This window comes from Berghia stephanieae, chromosome 12, assembly GCF_034508935.2.
Source record: "Berghia stephanieae isolate SIO BIC M18660-M18661 chromosome 12, UCSD_Bste_1.3, whole genome shotgun sequence".
Taxonomy (NCBI): Eukaryota; Metazoa; Mollusca; class Gastropoda; order Nudibranchia; family Aeolidiidae; genus Berghia; species Berghia stephanieae.
Window position 1 is genome coordinate 26,770,388 of NC_088371.1, and position 20,150 is coordinate 26,790,537.

The window sequence follows — 20,150 nt, forward strand, 5'->3', positions numbered from 1 at the left end:
ATAGATAACTTTGATATGGATATCATCCAAGATGTATGGAGCTGGGCGGGCGTAAATATACATCCGAAAAAATATTGAACGTCTGGTTATTCAAGCAGAAAAAGGCCCATGGATTCTGGACAGAGAATCATTGTTATTCTTGCAGGTGGTGATGATACTAGATATTTAACAGGATGCTATGCCATTTTTTTCTTCTCTGCATCATCTGGAATATTATTCTGGGGTGAAGGCAAAGGTGTTTTAAGACTGACTAAATATCGTTTGCTGCCCTCCATCGAAGCACCCAGCTGTATTGTATTGGACAACGCTACCATTCGTTGGTCCATGGTCACTTCAAGGCTCCAACTAAGGTAATTATAAAAGCTGACATGATTTCATGGTTCCAATCAGACAGTACTACATATTCTGACCATTTATCAAAATGCTAACTATACTCCTTAGTAAAAAAAAAAAAGAAATGAACCAGAACCAGCTCTCAAAGCAGACTGTCTAATCAGGGAGTTTTGACACGAGGTTGCGCGACTTCCCCCATATCACTATCCAATCGAGGTCATTGGGCCTAAGTAGAGGGAATGGTTGAGAGGAGGAACACCAAATTTACCCTCACCGACGAGGCAATAAATGATAAAAAGTGGACTGTGAAAAGGCTGCCTCAAGCTTCGCAAATTAGACGAAAATTACATTTCATTGGATGCTCGGAACCTTTCTGTAGTCGTTTCATTTCTCCTTTTCATCATCGTCATCAGACTGTGCTGATTGATGTGTCCAGTATTTCTTGGTTGTCGTAGTAGTAGTAGTAGTAGTAGTAGTAGTAGTAGTAGTAGTAGTAGTAGTAGTAGTAGTAGTAGTAGTAGTAGTAGTAGTAGTAGTTGTTGTTGTTATTGTTGAACACATATTTGTGAAATTACTGTCACTTTATTGATGATATTTTAGTTTTGACCAGCCTACATTAATTTTTGTCATCCTCTTTGGTATAAACACAAGCTATTTCTCAAACTTTTGCAATCAAAAGTATATTGGAAGCGCGTTATTTTCACTTCCGTTTGCATTCACCAGTAATGTGTATTGATAGTTATAAAATGTAGATGTCTGATAGTTAATAAGTGGCATTTGTTGCTTCATATTCGAATACTGCACGTATATCGTTTAAGCTTCAATTAACAGAACACTCCAGTTTAACGAATTCCTTCAAAATGGATAAGCGGAAAATTCATAATTTTAATAATGTAAATCTTCTATGAGTTACGATCCTCACCTGTTATCGATTTTAATATAGCTGTAATAAATGAAATCCTTTAATACTGTTTTAAAATTTATGAAAAAAAATATTTTTATTAAGACAAATTGATTCAGAGGTCATACAATTTTTTGCAGCTATGCATTGGGGGGCAGCTGAGAAAAAGAAGAAAAACACGCGCCACTTATTAAAAATCTGACTATAGATTTAGATTTAGGTCATTAGTTTTATTGAAGAAAATCATTTAGTTTCTTGAGAAGCAATACACATAAAATTCAAATTTCTGATTATTCTAATTTCCATGTGACTGAAACACCTCAATACTATACCGTTTTCACAAGATATTTTAAATCGATAGGGAGTGTTAATAAGTACAAAAATAGTCTGAAGCAATCGAATCGCAGAGAGGAGTGATTGAGTCAATACTGTACAAATAGTGCTCATATACATTTACATACAACATAATGGAAAAAGCGTTTGTCTTAGAACGAAGTTACCAGATTTGATTTGCTCGTCATTGGGTGAACCCAATAATTGAGTAAATGTATTCCCTACTTATTGGAGTCCTTTGATCAGTAAGTGAGTAATTACCGCAAGGTCCAATACATATGAGACTTGTATCTCAGAATAATGGCTTATTGTTTTCTATGCGTTGTGTCATTTGTGAGTCGTTTGTTTGTTTTACTTTTGGATTATTCTATTTCTAATACCTTTTACTAAAAGGGTCAGAGCTCCTCTCCAGATTAACATTGTGTAGATATGAAAACCCTTTAAAATGGTATAGATTGTGTCTGTGAAAGGCTCTGAAGTTCAACTCAGCCATAAGTAAGTGTATACTTATTTGTGTCCAATAGTATATATATATATATATATATATATATATATATATATATATATATATATATATATATATATATATATGTGGTGTGTGTGTGTGTGTGTAGTGATGGATGTAATTTAGTGTAGACAGTGCAAGATAAATTTATTGATTTAAAGAATACAAATTGAGCAAAGTAAGATACTTGCAGCAGATGAAGCTGTTTTGATGCCAGATTAGCTTCTCATGAGTAGAGTAAATCCATAGTATTCATACTTCAAAATCACACTCGGCTGCTAGACGCCGTGGACTGTAACAAGTAATAAACAAAAATGAACATAACAATTTCAAAAAAAAAAGAACAAAAATACCAAAAACAGAACGTTTCGGGCTCAAAACTCTACTTCAGCCAACCAAAAATACCCAATAGAAATATAAATACATAACTAAAGTAATGTATTTATAAATTTATTGGGATTTTTGTTGTTGTTGCTGACTGAAGAAGGGGTTTGAGCCGGAAACGTTCCGTGTTTGATATTTTGTTCTTTTTATATTCATTTCTGTTTATTAGTATTCATACTATAGGTTTATCTTCCAAACAAGACCGTCTGACTGATGAGACAATAATCTGGCTTCGAAACAGCTGTATTAATAATAATAATAATAATAATAATAATAATAATAATAATAATAATAATAATAATAATAATAATAATAATAATAATAATAATAATAATAATAATAATAATAAAGTTTTCTTTTATAGCGCTAAATGCCAAAGTCTCAAAGAGCTTTACAATATACTTGTCAAACCATAAACACGTATAATTTACTCATCAATAAGAAAATGCCTAGGATAAAAATTTCTGGACAAGAAGAGTCTTAAAATTTTCCAACGCTGCGCTATTGGCTCCAAGTGAGCAATTTGACATGATATATACACAATATATACAAGGGCAATCTGAAAAGTATTGACGCGGCTCTCGTCCTTCAAACATTAGAATAGATACAAAATTGACAAAGGTATCAAAAAACAGCTTAGCTTTATGTCCTTTCGGATCATCATTTTAGATTTCTTCATAGTCTTAGTCACCGTTCCCATCCACGCCGCTTCAACAGTAGTAACGTCACTTCCCTTGTAATGACGCATGGTAACGTAGTAACTGGCTCTAAACTATCGGAACAATGGCGGCCGCCCTTATGAAATATTTCTCCGACGAGCATAAAAGCGTCTCCAGAGGAAAATAAAACATTATGAATCTGATCATGTTTTGACTTTTACACATTCTGATCACAAGACATATGCAAAGTTCTAGCTATCATGAAGAATAAAAAGTACAGATTTTCTTTGTTTAGAACTACAATGGCCGACGTGACATCAGTCTATTGAATCAAATTGCATCGCGTCGAAGAGGAACTAACGCGGCAAACGTCGACACCATCGAATCACCTCCGCCTTCACTGCAGAAAGTTGCTCCCTTCAGCTATCTCTTAAGTCTTAAGAAAAGGAAAAAGTCACTTGGAGCTGAACTAGAACTATAAGGGGGGAGTATTCAACGACTTCAAGAAAACTTTCTCATTCAATGTGATCATGCGTTTGTGTGAGCATTTTCGGCATCCAACGGGCACATGTCTTTTTGTACCCCAAGATTTCTCGAACGATATATCCACCCCTCCCCCCATGAAATTCCAAGCCTTTGTGAAATGTCTGATTGTTTTATCCAGCGATTAGCTCGATTAAGTTCGTCAATTTCTTTGGTTGATTTGATGCGGTTGATGTACTTTGTGGACGAGCCTACTCATTAATGTTGGTGGAGACAGCTTCAGTTCCAATAAAGACCTTAACCAATCTTTTAATTTGAAACTGTTGTAATAACAATTCACGAGTCACCATAAACACGTTTCAATCGTTTATGAATGTTTACGGGAGGCAATGTCTCTGCAGTAAGGATCTCAGTCACAGTACTCTGTTCATTGCATTATTTTTTGTCTGATTTCTTCGACCGACATGCTGGAGCGGGTTTTTTTTCAAATAAGATAAATCAAAATCATGAAATAGCAGCTAAACAGAATTTGGTGACCTAAAATAAGAATAAATTACGCACATTTTGATGTTAGTTTACTTTACACTGGTGAGTTCAAAACAATCGGAGATATTCAATAAGCGTCAAGACTTTTCAGTTCAGCCTTGGGTATATATATATATATATACACACACACACACACACACACACATATATATATATATATATATTTATATATATATATAAATATATATATATATAAATATATATATATATATATATACATATATATATATATATATATATATATATATATAATTGAGCTTTTATATAGAGCAATATCCACTAAATGTGCTGAAAGCGTTTATATATATATATTTGTGTGTGTCTGTGTGTTTGATTAAGTTTATTATCAAGTCAATTTTTAACACTGCCTTATTCTGTCGAATTATAGCGGGTAGTCTAGACGAATATAGATAGACTTACCATTTCTTATTATAACGTCATCATAAAGCTCAATTCTTCCATAATATTCACTTACAAGGCATGTGCATTTCACTTGAAAATATCCAAAACCAATGGTCACATTCAGCCCATATGGCATAGACGTCTGGTCTATATTATATTCATCATCGTCACAGCGAAAACTTAACAATCTGGTGTTTATTATATGACGACACGTTAACTCTCCAACTGAACCGCTCTGAAGTGTTTCTTCGTTAGAGATTGGCCGTCCATTGTATAGCAAGAGTGGGTATTTGTCGAGACAAGGGTCTGTAATTATAGAAAATATATTTTATATAAATGTCCAACAAAACGTTAGGTCATACAACAGCACCCCTTTCTCATTGCCAAAAATGTAAATGTTGCTGCTTGAAGCTCAAATAAATATATAACAATATAAAATTGAATGTCACTTTAATTTAATAAACAAAAACAGATAAAGTGGACGTTTCGGCTTTCCCTTTTATCAACAAAACGGGGTGAATGAAAAACTACAGACGATTCTTTCATCTCTTTGCGTTAATTAATCGAGTTATTTATGTCGTACCCAATAACACAACGAGCTAGCGAGTATGTTTTATTGCACGACAAAAATATAACGAGTTTAATAAATACAAAGAAATGAAAGAATACGTTTATTCCACCCCTACAGGTAATATAATATGATATTTTGTAACCAAATGGTATGATATTAATATTTCTGTTCAGAATAATTTGTATCTTTCTCCTGCTTGAATGACAATTTCATCCAAAACTAAAAACGTTGGATTTGTATTTATGCGCAACAAAAGATTATTTATAATCGCCAATCAGCTGTTTTTACACCTAATTTCACACCAATAAAATGTACGAAAATATTCTGCAATTGTTGAATAATTTTTTATTCAACGCGTTCAAAGCATTATACAACGTATACGTATACCTATTTACTAATAGAGCTGTCCAGCGCGGTGCAATTATGTAAATAAAGATTTAGAAGCACGTGGCAAAACACATGTTCCTGTCTTTGACAGCTCACCTTCCAATGTAAATTATAGAAAAAAAATAACCGTTAAAAAATGGCTGTTTGGTGGCAAAAGAAACACATATTCATAAATACTCGATCACGCGTCAAATAATATCTAGATATTGATTTTTTATTAAACAAATGGTAAAATTTATCAAAAATTACTGTCGGTCTATTTTTAGACCACGGTCAAGGTTATTCTCCAAAATCAATGCGCTTGTGTGAACAAAACAAGAACTATTTGAAATCTGGTTTTCGAATAATTTAGCCATATACAAAGAATTTCACTAAATAACAATTTTATTTGTACGTGTTTGTTTTTAACTGAATGTGTATTATCTACAATTTGAACGACAAAAACGGGAGACCTGTTTTGTGCGCAACGTTGTCCGGCTGCTAAAGTTCCTAATCACCAGCAAAGAATGGCAGTCCAACTCATGCAAGGTAAGATTCCAATTTCAGTGTTTGAGTTTGTAATTTGTATCGATTGGTTTTGAGCGCAGGAAACGATTTAGTTCAATGTTGTTAATCCATAATAGCGTTCGGGTATTTAACTTTGGCATAATTTTAGAATGCTTTGTTTATTTGTTTTCATTTCACTTCGCAATTTGACTGTCACTGTCAGTGTCAGTCATTACAGTACAGCTTCACTCGCCGATTCTCACTTACAGAGTTTACGTTTCCTTCACTCATGTCTGCTTCATGCTCATTCAGTGAGTGATTCGAATACTATGTGAGAGAACACACTTTTCGTAATTTATGACATTTTATGGGTAACGTTGACAGTCTAGAACGTGTGTCAGTTATAACTTGTACAAAAACAAAACAGAAAGGAACAACAAAAAAGAAGACAGCAGTCTCAACAAAAGTTGTTTTTTTTAAAATCATCTTTCGTGGTGGGTAGCTTTCACCACTTGTCATATTTTATTGACTCTCGCTCTTTCTTGACCTCATAATAGATTTCGAAACAATCTTTAGGTCTTCATTCTCTCATTATCTGTTCATGACTGGAAAAGGAACAAGACCAAGGCAGAGGGTCTCTGCCACCGATTTTCAATATCAATATCTTGTGTTGGTTGAGGGAGTTAAGTTGGTAGCCGCTTTTGCCACATAAGTCTTTTTGTTATTGTTTTTGCTGAGATTCGATGGGAGAAGGAATGGCAGAGAGGGAGGAAGGGGTGATCTCAGACTAAGTACATGGGTGGTATGCTCTTGGAATCTACATCTGATTCATATTTGTTTCCAGTTCCCCTTTGTCTTACTTTCTCTTGGGTGCTTTAATTGTAATTCTATAACTTTTTACTATCCCATTTTCTTCCTTTTTACTGGCGCCGATATGACCTTAATGTGTTGCCAGTGCCGTAAAACCCTTAAAAACAAAACAAACAAACTATATGTATGACGTTTTGGATCTTCCAAGCCGTTTCGCCTTATTTGGTCGGTAACTGTGAAATAAAAACATATTTTATTGTAAAATGCAGGGAGTGCGGTCTGATATTTTCGTCATCGCTGTGATTATTCTCAGACAGGGTCTGCCAATAACGAAAATTGGTTATTCCCAGACAGGTAGAGGAAAAAACCCAATAATTTTATTTTTTTAAAAATAAAAATAATGTTAAGAAATTCATGCTCAGAAACGGTACAAGGCCAAATAAAAAAAAGGAGAAAAGAATAGACTCGCTCAAAAAAGAAAAAAAAAAAAAAAGGGGGGGGGGAGCGCGAATGAATTCGAATCTGTGCAGCTAAACTGAGCAACGAGTTTCCCTTGGCTCAAGAAAAATGAAAATTTAAAAAAGTGTAAGTTTTTGTATGAGTGTTGTGGGGGGGGGGGGGGGGGGGGAGGTCGTGGGGTTTTGTTACAGTTTTATACGCATCCCTGTTCGTTCAATCAATTTTGGGGGTAATGATCAAGAGGGGCCTGATCCTACAACTCTTTACGGACTTACCTTGGATTGAAATGAAAACTAAACCTCTCTGACTATTTTAGAATACCTACTTTTATTTCATACGTTTTTTTTATGAAGAAGAAGCTTTTTAGGATTTTGTAATTCATAGGAAACACCATGATATGTGAAATGATGTCTTATCTAAATTTTGCCTGAGGAATGATAAGCCAACAATTTTGAAAAGCTCTCTCTATTGATAGAATTATCAAAAATTTTATTTGTGATCAGATATTTTATTTGACTTTAAAGTGAAATCTAGAGGCATTAAAAATATTCAATGTTTATTAGACTTTTCTTATGTGATCAGAACGTTAAATACAGGAAAAAATTGATCAAATGAGTTCACCAGAAGGTATATAAAAGGCCATTTTTAAAAGCTAATCGACATTGGTTATGTAATTTTGCCTTCATGATCATGAAACCTCTGATAAAACTAGACCTGACCCAACGGTTTTAACAACATTGTGGTATCTGAGTTCCAGGTCCATTATGTTTTATAATGTTTTTATTGAATATAAGCAAACCATTAAGAAATAGGGCATGTCTATATTAAAATTGAATGGTATTTCTTCTTACATTGAAATAAGTGGTTCTTTAGAGTCATAAGGCTCATGGAACTGGATTTTTCCCTGTTTCTGTAACATGAAGCAACAGACCTTGAATAGTGCTGGATAACTTTCTTTAAATAAATGGTATTTCATCTTACTTTGAAATAATTGGTCCTTTAGAATCATAAGGCTTATGGAACTGGAGCTTTTTTTCCCCTGTAACATGAAGCAACATACTGTAACAAGTGCTTGCTGAACTCTGAATAAGTTGCACATTTACATTTTACTAAGAGTTAGATCCAGTTATTCATTCAAACATTGCTATCTTAATTTAGAATTGTCATTTAATTAATAAATATAATGTTAAATAAATCCAATGATAATAATTGATAAAATTAGGTAATTATAACTTTTATTCATTGTTTGGTCCATAAGAATTTTACTTTATGACTTTGCGTGAGATGATATTGCTTTTTATGGAACCCTGAGTAAATGCTTTAGGATGCCATGCTTATCTTTTTTTAAATTTTCAGATCTAAATAACATTGCATCAAGAATGAGTCTCTGCATTCCTTTAATTGTTCTGGAAGAACTGGCCTGCCTTTACCATGGGAATTAATCAATTTATATTCAGGAAGAAGTATCATTATTATTATTATCATCGTCATCATCATCATCATCATCATCATCATCATCATCATCATCATCATCATCATCATCATCATCATCATCATCATCATCATCATCATTGAGTCTTATCCTTCAAGATTATCAAAATGGCTTTCATTTGTTACTGTATCTTATAGAATTCCTCATATATCATTATGGACCCTTCTATGTTTTTGTATTGGAATTAATGTTTTCTTTTATATTCTATATTAATAATGGTATAGATTTATAGCGCGCCAAACATCCCTTCATCAGGAGGGCTCTGGGTGCATAACATAGATTAACTTAATCATTAAGCCCTAACACAGTACACGAACAACGATAATTATACATAATCAAAAGAAAGCCTGTCGGAAAAAGAATGTTTTTAATCGACGCTTGAATTCCTCTAGTGAAGACGAAGAACGTATCTCTAGTGGTAGGAAATTCCACAACCTTGGACCAGAATCCTGAAAGGCGCGTTCACCAGCCTTCACTCGACAGCGGGGTGTTTTCAATTTGAGGTCGTTCGTTGATCGAAGCGATCGCTGTGGGTTATACCGTTCAACAAGGTTTGAGAGATATGCTGGTGACGAGCCCTCCAGGCATTTGAAAACGATAGTTGAAGATTTATATTTAATCCGCTGGCCACTGGCAGCCAATGCAGCTGCTGTAGTAATTCGGGAGCTGCAGTTTTCCTGTCTTTCTGCAGTACAACGCGGGCAGCCATGTTCTATACTTTCTGGAGTTTGTTTATTTTGTCCTTTGTGAGACCAACAAACAGTGCATTGCAGTAGTCCATTTTCGGGAGTATAAAAGATGTTACCAATTTGTTGCAAGTTTCCCTATTAATACATGGTCTGATTGTTCTGATATGTCTTAAAATGCAGATAGCATTTGATCTCACATTGTTAATATGTTTGTTCATAGACAGATCACTCTCTAAGGTGATGCCGAGATTTTTTGCTGATGTTGTGAGTTGTATTTTGTCATTATCGTTGATTGTCAGTGCCAGTGTAAATGGATCTGTCTTATTATTGGAACTAGCAATGAATAAGGCTTCAGTCTTGTCGTCATTTAATTTTAATCTATTTGCAGACATCCATCTCATCACATGGTTGATGCATTGTTCGTAAACAGTTATCTTTGAAACTATGTCGGCGTACATATGGTAAGCGAGAGAATGTTGCTCTAAGATTCTCACAACAGGGGAAGTGTAAAGTACAAAAAGGACTGGACCTAAAACGGATCCTTGAGGTACACCAAAATAAAGGTCACGCTCTGACGAAGTTACTTCCCCAATTAAAACTGATTGAGTTCTTTGAGTAAGATATGATGCAAACCAGTTTAGAGCAGTGCCTGATATGCCGAATGTAACTTGTAGGCTTCGAAGTAGTATGGCATGGTCGATGGTGTCAAAGGCCGCCGAAAGATCGAGAAGACTAAGGAGGGTGGTTTTTCCTTGATCAATAATTTGCAGCAAGTCATTTGTGATTCTCATCAATGCTGTTTCTGTGCTATGATTATGCCGATAGGCCGATTGATAGCACTCATCGAAGTTATTATGTTTCACGTGACAAGAAAGTTGTTTTAGTACAATCTTTTCTAGAATTTTGGAGATGAATGGTAGATTTGATACAGGCCTAAAGTTTTTAAAATTATCACTGTCAAGTCCCGCTTTCTTCAAAAATGGCTTCACCAATGCTTTCTTGAAGCTTTCTGGAAAAACTCCCACCCTTAATGATTGATTAATCAATTCAGTGATGCAAGGTGCAAGTTCATCAATACACTCCTTCAAAAGGGATGTTGGTAAAGGGTCGAGCCTATATGATTTACTAGGACTAGAGAATCGTTTTCTTTGTGTCATTTATTGAAATTTCTTTGAAAGATGTTAAGGATTCACCATAAAAAGAGGTATATTCTGCTTCTGTTTCGTCGGTGTCAAGTTCACTCCGTATCGTTGTTATTTTATTCATGAAATACTCTACAAAGCATTCCGCGAGTTGCTTGTCGTCAGCGTGGTGTGGCAGGCTTGTTTTGATCTCTTTGCCTAGAAGCTTATTTGAGATTTTATACAACTCCTTCGGACTTTTTATGTTATCAACTTTATCAAGATAGTAGATACGCTTTGCCTTAATTGTCACCTCTTTGAGTCTATGTTTGAATGATATGTAAATTTCCTTATCAATTGTCAGGCCAGATTTTTTCCATTTTTTCTCCGCTTTTCTTTTCTCTTTCTTTATACGTTTTATCTCCAAATTGTACCATGGTGATTCTTTTCTGATGTTCACAGATCTTGTCGTGACAGGTGCGTGCTTATCCATAACACTAATAATTGCTTTATCAAAATTGTCAACACGAACTTCTTTCTCACGATATGTAGTTAGAGAGTGAGAGAGGTACGCTTTAAATAGTTCTATGTCAATTTTCTTCAAATCTCTCAAAACAACAAATTTTTTTGTTTTTGTTGTGTCGTGTACTGTCCCCCCTCTGATGCCAAAAGATATTAAATGATGGTCTGAAATGCAAAGATCATCTACATGGATAGGTGTCGCTTGTTGCATGTCATCGCTGGTCAATACCCAGTCAATAATGTGTCCACACCGATGTGTCTTTTCATTGACATGCTGTGTCATGTGATGTGACGCAAGTAGTTTATTTATATTTCTTATATCCGGTGTGTCTCGATCAAAGTGCGAGTTGAAATCCCCAAAAATAATATTTTTCTTTGACTTGATGTTTTTAATCTATATTTTGCACTGGGTGGTGGCCTATATATTGAATGAAGCTTGACTGAGTCATGTTTAAAATCAATTACCATTCCTACCGATTCGAATGCCGAAAAATTGTTGACATCATGATTAAATCTAATGGTCAAATTTGACCTATAGACCACTGCAATTCCTCCCCCTCTCCTTCCTTTTCTCGGAAATGACTGAGTTGTATGTGTGAGTGGTGTTATATCCGACACAATTGCTTCATCCCCATTCTCCTTTAACCATGTTTTAATTATTATTAGAATGTCAATAGATCTCTCCTCGATCATATGTTTAATGTCTAATGTTTTATTGCGGCAAGACTGGGCGTTTATTGTCGCCACTTTTAAAATTGGAAGTAATTTCTTTTCACTCATGAGTGGTATAATTGTCTGTGTGGTAGGTGGCCGCTGTGATTTATTTTAGGGGTAGACCGATGGCCACATTGTATTGGGATGGCCCGCTGTTTTAGTATCCCTCCTCGACTCAATCGATGTTTCGGTTCACTTGTTTCAACACGGTGATTGTATTCGCTTTCATAATCATAACAATAATTATCACTTTCATGGTGTAAAATGTATTCAAGACAATCCTTGCTTTTTGTAAGACTTGTCTTCATAAAACCTCTCAGCTTTATTGACCTACCAAGTATAATCTTGAGACTAGAGAGGGGTGATTAAGAAAATAGGACCATATTATGCTTTCGAGCGTTTCTTAATTTGAAAAGCAGTACCTACTGTAGTTTGTAAAGATTTTAAAAAACTGTTTTTCTAATGACAGTGTCTAATACACGTTAAAACAAATGCATATCTATCTCTATTTAATTTTTGGCAGTGATCTCTCCATTTTAATGGTATTGGCTCCTGTTTCTTTATACAAATGCACTGTGAGCTTGTTATACACTTGAAAGAAACATTTACATAGGGAAGTCAAGAAGAATAAAGCAAAAGAAACCTGCATCCTTGGTTATGAATAAGAAATTTAAAAAGAAATAGGCAATGATCTCTTTATCTTGTCTATCATTTGACTTTCTAATTAATTTTTTAAAGTTTATTATATCCTTTTCTATATTTATAATTTAATTTATCAACAAGATAAGAGTACTGATGAATCCATTTATGTAGCTGATTTGTAATGGTAGTAGATTTTGATAGATGGGACCATGTGATGCTGCAGAACATATTTTTGAAAATTGTATTGCGTTGTTTCATTTATCAGCAACATCAAATTAAATAATGCAGTGGCTTTATCACAAACTTTCTGCACTTCACATGCAAGACAGTGATGCTTTTGTGCTACATTTCTCGAAAGACCATGGCGCTTTTGTCTTAACTGGTTAGTCGCAAATTCTGCCTTTGTATTCCATTTCTCGAATAAAATTCTTTTCTATTTATTCTATTTATTGCAAAGTTTCTGCACTTTATAAACAAGACCATGATGCTTATATCTGGACAGGTTAATCGCAAATTCTTCCTTTGTGTTCCATTTCTCGAATCAAATTATATTAAATTCTATTAAATAATCATTTTAATGGCAAACTTTCTGCACTGGATAATTATAAGCAAGACCATAGTACTAAAGTCTACACAGGTTAATCGCATGTTCTGCCTAAGGAGTAGATTTCTTGAATCAGAACCTTTCTTAACCAAAGCTTTTGCTGAGGTTCTTACATCACATATTTTTTTAATGGAACTACACAGTTTCAGTAATAATTATCAATTTTTTCCTTTTTTTTCTTTCTCTTTCACAGGATGAGAATACAAGCATACGTTTAATGGAGAAACATCATATCTATATTTTTAAAAATGATTTCAGTGTGAATAACATGAATATGAATGAAATGACAATAAATGTGATATAAATTTATAATCTGTTTTTAACTTATTTGGATTTCGCAAGTTGTGTTATGGCACTCAGATACAGCAGGACGGGTGAGACTGAGAACCAATCCTCACATTAGCACTAGAGGTCTTGTATATGCAAGATGTGATTTCCATTGATACAGTTTAAAGACTGTCCTGTTTTTATTCATTCTGGTGCACGCTGTGGGTTTGTTGTTTGTTTTTTTTTTGTTTCTTGTTTTAAAAAAGATTCTTTGGGCTTTTTTCTTTCAATCTAAGACTTGATTGAATTCTGACTTAATGCAAATCAACTTTGTTCCAACTCCTCAATATCAAATTACAATGAGCGTTTGCGCCCTTCCTTCTCTGTTAACCTACAGGTTCTTGGATATGTAAGTTTAATACATATACGTCTACCACAATGATAGACTAGCAATTTATCTAAATATCTTACATCTGGGTTACACATAAAAGTTAGCAGTGCCGGGTTACAAAAGTACTTTGATGTTAAAAAGATCAGCATCCTAACATTCTAATCTTTGTCATCTTACTTATATGTTGGCAGGTGTAAGACTTATTAATTTTGCAAGTCATCATCATCATAGCTTGTCGCAACAACACCGAACCCACTCCACAGCATCTGGGGAGCAGACTCTTAGATCATGGTCAGTGCAGCTGAGCCCATCCTGGCATTCTCTAAGGATGTCTGCTCTGGGCATCTACATGTACACAAGCTAGTCTCAGCCAGCCCCCACTTTTTCATGCTTCCAGTTGTTCTCACAAGTTTTGCCCGTGCTCTGTTCAGTGTTACCAATTCATTCCTGGGGAGCTCAGTTCCGTAGGACAGTTCTTCTCTCGGATCTCCAACAGCTTCGTGTGCATGATTGTCCCACTCTCTCAGTGTGGAAAGCCTGTATACAGCTGCATAGTCAGGGTTGATGCTTTCTTCCATCGTGAAGCTCTTTCTCGACCTCAGTCTACTTGTCATTGGGCTGTGGTCATGGAGGGGTTGCCTTGGATCCATTTTCTGTTTATATTTCTGGGCTTTGGAAGCAGTGGCTCTTCAAATGTGGGGAGGTGCAATGCCAGACAGCCGATGGAGGACTGGAACTGCAGTCGGTTTTAAGTTACTCTAATGTCCGGCAGGTGTTTTTTTTTTTGACATGGCAGGATCTTGCCCAGACTGGTGAGACCTATTCGGCTGATGAATAGCAGAGGCTAGTAAGGTTATCCTGACTGTTTTCAGATCTGTTCCCCATGTAAGATTTTTTCTCTTTTCTTAGGAAGTTGTTTCTTGTGGCCACATTTGCTTTTGTTTTCTTTGTGTTCTGAGAAAAGTCTACGGTAACACCGAGGTACGTGGTGAATGTGTTGTTCTCCATTATGTTCCCATTCCAGGAGATGTTCAGTTTCCTGTTTTCTGTAGACTTGGCGGTTCTTTAAATGGAAAGCACACACTTGAGTTTTTCCTGGGTTGGCATTTAGTCAGTTCTTTAAATGTGGGCTCATAGAGTGGCCCCAGGACATCCGTTAGTCTCTCCTCAATGGTCTTGAATTCAAAGGCCTGGGACGCAAGACACAGATCATCAGCATATAGAAACCCCCTGATGTTCTCGAACTGAGGTTGGTCGTTGGTATAAACGTTGAAAAGGTTATGTGCAAGTACCGATCCTCGAGAGAGTCCGTTCTTTTGTGATCTGCTTTTCTTCCAATCCATTTCCACAAAAAAGTGACGGTTTGACATTAGGTATTTTATCATGGCAACTATTTTTGTGTTACGAGTTACCCTTGCAACCTTTAGGAGCAGTTTCTTGTGATTTACTGTGTCATAGGCAGCTGCCAGGTCCACGAACACAGTTCATGTAATTTGTTCTCGTAGAGATGACTGATCCTACGTCAATGACGATAGGTCTGGATTGTGATTTTGGTATGGGGTTGCCGAGAGTATTTGACATGTCTGGAAGACACAAATGCAAGGTCTGGGTTGTAGCCTGTTCTCCAGCGAGCGCTTGAAAAGGATTATTCATTCGTCATAATAGAGTATTAGATTATATTGGTCAGCCAGCCCATTTCTCAACAGTATCTCCATCTTCGTTGTTCTCATTGAATCCCCATTTGGTGCTGTAGCTGTTAAAAGGTCACCTATCACAATCATTGGTATCTCACTAGTGGTGAATGTAACTGGCCACTTGAATGGCGTTGGTGGAGGTTTGTTGACAGATATCACATTGAAGTGTCTGCTTTCAATTCTGATAATTTCCACCTCACTTACTGTCATGTCCTGGTTGTATAATGTCACTATTGAATTGTCTTTGACGTAGGGAACGCTACAGTGAATGTTGCTTTCGTGTTGTATGACTAAATGCATGCCCGGGATGTTCAGTTCCACGGTCTTGTGCGTCTCTTGTTTGTAGACAGAGTTGTGTCGCTGGAGACCGATTGCAAGAACACGCACAACACCAACATTTTGCAAGAATATTTAATACTTTTATTAACCATTAAACGGTGATATTGACAACAACAACAATAATAATAAGAAGAAGAATTATTATTATTATGATGATGATGATGATTATTATTTTTACTATTATTATTATTATTATTATTATTATTATTATTATTATTATTATTATTATTATTATTATTATTATTATTATTATTATTATTGATAATAATATTAGTAGTAGAGGTCTAGTAGTAGAAATAGTAATATGTAGTAATAGTTGGACCAAGTACATACATTAAATATGAATATTTATATAGCGCATTTTTTACAGATAGCCGTGAGTAATGCGCTTCACGATGTTTCATATTATCCCCCCCCCCCCCCCTCTTCAACAAGCCATATGGAACCATATTTCATTGTCATACAGCCTGTTAGGCGATCCTTGTGCTACTACACTATCCGTCATTTCTGTAGCCAGATACTCGTTCAATCGAGTGGGGTAAAGTGTCTTAGCCAGGGAAACAACGCGGAAACCATAATTTTTCACGATTAGTCACCCATCCTATTACTGATCACACTTGGCATTGGCAATACTTGACTTTTGTGACAAGACGAAAACCGTACCGCTGTGCCATACGTCCATTAGTTCTAGTAGTATAGTTTTGTGGTATCAGTGATTATAGTACAGTAGTGGTAGTGCAGTTATATTAGAAGTAGTAGTAGTATTCTGTCAAAAGGGTCATCTGAGCGAAGAGATAGGAGTTCGAATTTACTCTCTTCGTCGCATTGATTTTAACTGTGATTATTTGATACGTACAAAAAAAATGTATGCTCCACTGGCACCACCTTAACTACCAAAAACAAGAAACAATCTTCGTTTCCCTGGACATAGATATGGTTTTGTTTACGAGAGGAGGGGAACCATGATTATGGTTTTCCGACAAATTGAAGAAGGGGAATTTTGGCTATGAAAACTATGGTCGTGGCCTCCCTAGCTATCTCAGACTCAGAGTAAAGAGCTTGAATTTATTCACGGCCAACTTCAGTTTGCTGCCTAAACAACGTGTAAACGAAAGTGTTGGTTGGATGCGCATGACGTTGCTAAAGGTCAATTGCAGCAGGGTTCGGGTCATTTATAAATAAGTCTGGGCCACTATTGACGTCGAATGTTATTATTTACATAATTGCACCGCGCTGGACAGCTCTATAGGAAGGGGAATTAGGCTAATACCGTGCAAATTCGGGTTGAAAGTATGACAATTTGTATACAGATTACCAAGATCCATAAAAAATCATCTGCTATAGAACCACTCTGGCAATCAATCATAACGTTTCCGTTTAAGGCCTTAGATTTCCCCTATTACAGCTATATTTAACAAGTGAAATAACTTTGTAAATACATATTCATATATTTTCTTCATATTAATTGTCATATGGGGAATCAGGCTAAAACCGTGCGCATTCGGATTGAAAGCATGAAACTTGGCATACAGGTAGCTAAGACCCATATAAATGACACCTGCTATAGAACCACTCTTGCAATTTATCAGAACAGTGCGTTTTAGCACTTGCTTTTTTCCCCAAGATAACATTACGTATCCATGAAAAATAACCACGAGAATACAATTTAAGTTCAATAATTAAAAACATTGTTGACTATTTACAGTGGCTAACAAATGGCTTCGGGTGGGAACAGTACAGACAAAATGGACGTTCCGGGGACAAATCCTTCGTCAGCAAAAGCAACGTTGAAAATATAAAACAAAATGTGGTAAGAATTGTATCGTGTTTGTGTTTTCCCGGGTGGTTGAAGCAAGAATGAGAGGTTAGCATGGTGTTATCTAGTTGACAAACTAAAAAACGTGTCCTATGAGTCCCTGCGAGAAGTTGTGATTGTATATTAAAACATGCAAACGCATTCCTTTTTTAATCATATGTATTATTTAAATATTTCGTCACTTCCATTTCCCATGACGCACATGAACGAGGAAGTGTTTGAGAAGGTGAGAAAGGGAACAATATTGATCGATACCATCAGAAAGAGGCAGTTGCGGTTTCTGTTTTTGTTTGTTTTTAAAGGTTTTACAGCGCCTGCAACACATTAAGGTCATATCAGCGCCAGTAAAAAGGAAGAAAATGGGATAGTCAAAAGTTCTAGAATTACAATTAAAGCATTTAAGAAAAGATAAGGCAAAGGGGAATTTGTTCAAATAGGAAACAGATGTAGATTCCAAGAGCACACTATCAAAGTATTTAGTTTGAGATCACCAAAAGTCTCATCCTGACACAAGCACAGGTCCCCACTAAGAGGGATACACTCAAATGTTTACAAATCATATATATGTAAACAATTCAAAATAGTGCATAACAGAGAGAGAGAGAGAGAGAGAGAGGAGGGAGAGAGAGAGAGAGAGGAGAGAGAGAGAGAGAGAGAGAGAGAGAGAGAGAAGAGAGAGAGAGAGAGATGATTTACAAGTCAAAAAATATCATCTCCGAAAACTCTAACTGTACATTTGACTGATTCCCTCCCAGCTAGGGTATCCGGCCAGGACCAGGAGAAAACCAAGTAATCTCATTCCAAGACAAAGACAGAAAGCATGTTGGAAAACAGATGTATGAGGATAGAAGACACAGTAAGTACCTCCCTGTCCACTATGGGAGGTCAGGTACCCCACCCAGCAGTTGCGGTTTCTAAGAAATGTGTGGAGAAGGGACGGAATAGAAAAGTTGGTAACATCTGGGATGATCGAATGAAAGAGAGTAGAGGAATACAAAGAATGACTTACCTAAATAACCTAAGAATAGCAAACAAGGGTTTAAAAAGCAACACAGCTTTCATGCGCACCGCAGAGGACCGTGATTCGTGGAGACAGCTGACCGGCAACGTGCTCAAAGAGCACAAGCCAAGATTGATGATGATGATTATTCTTCCATCTCCTCTCTCTCTCTCTCTCTCTCTCCTCTCTCTTCTCTCTCTCTCTCTCTCTCTCTCTCTCTCTCTCTCTCTCTCTCTCTCTCTCACACCCCTCTCTCTCTCTCTACTTGCTTTCTTAACATTTTCCATTGAATTAAAAAGTATGAGATATTTCACACGGATTACATAAGTTATGCTACAGTTTCATAACGCGACATTACTGCACAATGGTTCAACAGCAAGACACGTAAGACCTATTTCATACAAAACAAGCAATCAATACAGAGTAGTTTTTGGACAAAAACAAGAAGAACAATCGCGGGTTCTTTAGCCGATCAATTAAACCTGAACAAGCAGGCAATTTGTGTGCAGTGCCTTACACAAGGACACAACAGTACAGATAGAACATGCTCCCATTGTCACCATGCGGTCAATAACGTAAATAGCTTGACATAATACTGCACCATAACGATTGATGATTATTATGACGGTAGTGATAATGATGACGATGGTGATGATGATGATGATGATGATGATGATGATGACGACGACGACGTGATGATGATGATGATGATAATCATAGTGTTCTAATACAATTTTATAGATAAAGCCGATTCCATACTGTCATCAAAAAATAGTAGTCCTTCAGAGCCATTCGGTCCATGGAGACGGAGTTTGCCCCGTTTTCTTTAGCGTGAAACGGACAATAGCAATTGTAGATAACCTTTTCATAGGACGCTAGTCTATCGCAAAGTACTTTCCGCCAAATATAACAGATCCAGATACCCAATCACTGCTGGGTGGACTGGGAGGTCAGGACAAAAATTTCGACAGCACCCGGGATCGACCTCGGTCCCTTTGCGTGTGAAGCGAATGCTCTACCAACTGAGCTATCTTGACCCCAACAATAATCAAGTCTGACCTAAATAGGCTATAAAACACGTTAAATGATTATTGCAGTATTTTTGAAAAGAAAAAAAAAAATAATTAAGAGAGGGGGTAAAGGAGCACTGTCCGTGTCAACACCGGTTGCCGACATTTAATCCAGCTGCGTTCTGCAGGTCTGTTTGTCTGTCCGTCTGCCCGACATTATTAGTACAGTTGATTATACTTGTTATCAGACATCCACAAATCTCTTATTATAGAATTTTGCATAATAGAAGTTCCTCAAAACTAACAAAATTGAATAAGCTTGACAATTAAACAATTTGGATAGTTCCTGAATCGAATGTTTAGTAAAAAGAAAAACATCCGGTTTGACGCTAAAAATAACCGCCAATGGGCATCCAAGGATGACGTATATTAACATTGGGTCGCCTTGTCTTGAATGTTTACACAATAAGAATGAACTATAGTCAATTTTTTTATCAATGGCGCGTGTTTTTCTGGTTTTTTCTCAGCTTTCCCTCTACCAAAAGTCGTACAATTTTGTGTCAATCTCTGAATCAATTTGTCTAAACTGA

At 36.1% G+C, this 20,150-nt stretch overlaps 2 protein-coding genes and 1 long non-coding RNA gene across 5 annotated transcripts in view; 1 reads left to right on the top strand and 2 right to left on the bottom strand.

Moving 5' to 3' along the window:
• Window positions 1-20,150, bottom strand: part of LOC144957777 (N-acetyllactosaminide beta-1,6-N-acetylglucosaminyl-transferase-like) — a 114,446-nt gene that overhangs the window by 48,597 nt on the left and 45,699 nt on the right. The window lies entirely within an intron of this gene.
• The window catches only part of LOC144957776 (adhesion G-protein coupled receptor G2-like), a 53,068-nt gene that overhangs the window by 7,390 nt on the left and 25,528 nt on the right, over window positions 1-20,150 (bottom strand). The window contains exon 3 of the mRNA XM_078889191.1: window positions 4,565-4,852. Coding sequence (XP_078745317.1) covers window positions 4,565-4,852 — 288 coding nt within the window. The remainder of the gene's footprint in view (window positions 1-4,564; window positions 4,853-20,150) is intronic.
• LOC144957778 (uncharacterized) lies at window positions 5,894-13,352 on the top strand. Its single transcript, XR_013642205.1, has 4 exons — window positions 5,894-6,032; window positions 8,616-8,722; window positions 9,829-9,901; window positions 13,237-13,352. It is a non-coding gene; the product is annotated as an uncharacterized LOC144957778 (long non-coding RNA).